Source organism: Halyomorpha halys, unplaced genomic scaffold (genome assembly GCF_000696795.3).
Source record: "Halyomorpha halys isolate HHAL.00 unplaced genomic scaffold, Hhal_1.1 Scaffold10895.1, whole genome shotgun sequence".
NCBI classification, from domain to species: Eukaryota; Metazoa; Arthropoda; class Insecta; order Hemiptera; family Pentatomidae; genus Halyomorpha; species Halyomorpha halys.
In genome coordinates this window covers 1-2,584 of record NW_027111358.1, presented here as the reverse complement: position 1 = coordinate 2,584, position 2,584 = coordinate 1, and the positions used below count along the sequence as shown (strand labels likewise).

The 2,584-nt window shown below is 32.7% G+C and overlaps 1 protein-coding gene across 1 annotated transcript; it reads left to right on the top strand.

Moving 5' to 3' along the window:
- Positions 1–201: 201 nt before the first annotated feature.
- Positions 202–2,584, top strand: LOC106692263 (uncharacterized). The gene is made up of 4 exons (XM_014438165.3): positions 202–321; positions 1,339–1,505; positions 1,634–1,711; positions 2,453–2,584. The coding sequence occupies exons 2-4, from the start codon at positions 1,344–1,346 to the stop codon at positions 2,540–2,542; spliced, it is 330 nt and encodes a 109-aa protein (XP_014293651.1). The 5' UTR covers positions 202–321; positions 1,339–1,343; the 3' UTR covers positions 2,543–2,584.

Here is a 2,584-nt window from a genome sequence, read left to right as displayed (position 1 = left end):
CGATTATAATGAATACTGCCGAAAAACAAAACAATAAGATTGCTGTCGAAAAATAATATTTAAATAGAAAAAAAGCTTAATTTTTTGATAGGCAATCGCCATTTCTGGAATCGAAAACATCAATTAAATACGATAACCTCGACCCCAATGCACATTTTTCAATAGATAAATCACCGAGAAGGCTAAAATCAACACAATAAGGAAATACCCTATCCCTGTGAAATCCAGCTGTTAACAAAAATCACATAAGACCACTATATAAGCCTACAGTCACCAAAGACAGAAGTACAGTTCCTAACAGCGACTTGTAGCAGTAACAAGGTAAGTACGAAAATGTTAAATAAAGGCAATAAGAATTTTTTTTGTTCAGAATTAAACATTAAAATATTTTATACGGATATCTATTTAACAAAGTGGACGATGAGAACAACAAATTAGATTTTTAAATTTATTAACTTCTAGGGACATATTAAAGTTAATATATTTTCTGATTTACCATTTTCTTGTATATAGTTATTTAATGTAATTTACAACTGTATAAATAATAAATACAATAAGTAAATCTGTGGACTCTTTCATTTACACTTGAAAATCTTGGGAAGAAACCAACCATTGGTGGTACTTCAAGCATTAATTTAAATTAGAAGGTCCCTTGGCTATCTTCTTTTCATACGCCTCGGAGGATTATCAGGGATTGTTAAGGATGAGAGATTAAGAACTAATGGGTTAGGATGGAAAAGGATTTTGGAATAAAAAGACGCATATCTGTTTTGAGCGAAATCTGCAATGAATGGGATGTTAAGGTCTTTGTGGATGAGTATATTTGTAACGTAATGAGGAGCATCAAGGATTTTACGTATAATTTTGAATTGTAAGGACTGGATGCGGGAGGACTTTGATGGTTTGGTAGAGCCCCAAAGCTCAATTCTATATGTCCAAATTGGTCTGATTATCGTAGTGTATAAGATTTTTTATAGTGAAAGAGAAGTTTAGAGCGTTTGTCAAGAAGGTGTAGCAATCGAAATCTACGAGCAGTTACCATTTTTTAAAATAAATAATTACACAATTAACAGTAATGAAATATTTCGTTATTTAGTGCCTACGCGATTGGTAGCTGATGGGAATCAAACCTTGTTAAAAAAAAAACCTATACTCTTCAAAAGAAAATGTTACTGTTTATTTATTATTCGAAATTCTCATTATTGAGCCTTAGATATACATACCATAGTTATATTAAGTATTTGCTTGTTATATTGCTCATAGTTTCAATAAAAATAAAATAAAACCTTATTTGAAAATGGTACATATTTATAATCATAATTCAACGTCTACTTCCAGACAAAATGCAGACACTCCCTATTTTCCTCCTGATCGCAGTCGCCGTTATGTCCTGTTCTGGAGAACTGCCAGGACAACCTAAAGAGCCTCAGGGTCATTTAAAGAGGGGCTTCAGCTGTCCACCAAAAGCGATATGTCAACCTGCTACCCATCCGCCACCAATAACCGTAAGTATAGGGTTTAATTAGAAATAAATAACAATTAGATACACATTGGACTAAATAAAATACTATAATCCATATTGAATAATATAACTAGTCTAAACACGTAATAAAATATTTGGATTGTTTCACAGAAGGAGAGACGATTTGCAGATCAAGCAGAAGACGAAGTAGTAGTAGATGATAAAATACTTTCAGATCCAATTATCCAGGTAATTCTAAAATATATCTATATACATAATACAACGGTACTGTGATCATAAACGATATTGCTAAGACCGACGACTAATTTAAGAAATATAATGATGTATTATCAAAAAGAAATCCACAAATTTAACTAAGGCGAGTCCAGTTTCTTGGGCAATTTTAATTTAATTTAACAAAACTCTGGGCGTACGTTTTGCACTGGAAAAGTTATTGCAATATGGATCGAAGTAGTGAAACTCTGCGTGGACACACTCAGCTACTATAAAGTGGGTATTTGGTCCTTCACTGAATTGGGGTGGGTAGGATCGAAACCTAGCGACACTTTCGGTCTTTAAGCATTCTTATTTATTACTTAATGAACCAAGGCCCAACCATGAGATATATAAGTTTTTTTTTGGCTAAAAAAAAACAAAAAAAAAAACGAACCTCAAGTTTAAACCATATTAAATGTAAATAGTATGAAACTACATTAATGTTTAAAAATCGATACAAAAGCTCATGGATTATTGGGCCAGCTTTAGTAGAGATGGCTGATTCTAAACCTTGTAGTTCAAACATACTGTTACACAATTTTTTAGCAGCACCTGTTGATTCTGGGATCAAACATGGACGGTTTCCTTCCAGCGTATCGTGTAGTACTGTATTGGCATAGCTGCACTATTCCCCAAGAACTAACCAAAACAATTTAGAAGATAAACGATAACAATTTTGCTCTAAGGCAATAATTATTAACTTATATGTTACAGAGATTCAGCGGCAGTCGACAGAAGAGAGGATCGAAGCCCGTACCTATCACATACTGCAATAGGAAGACTGGAAAATGTACGAGATTTTAATCAATGACAGAACATATAAAATTATATATATATATATATATA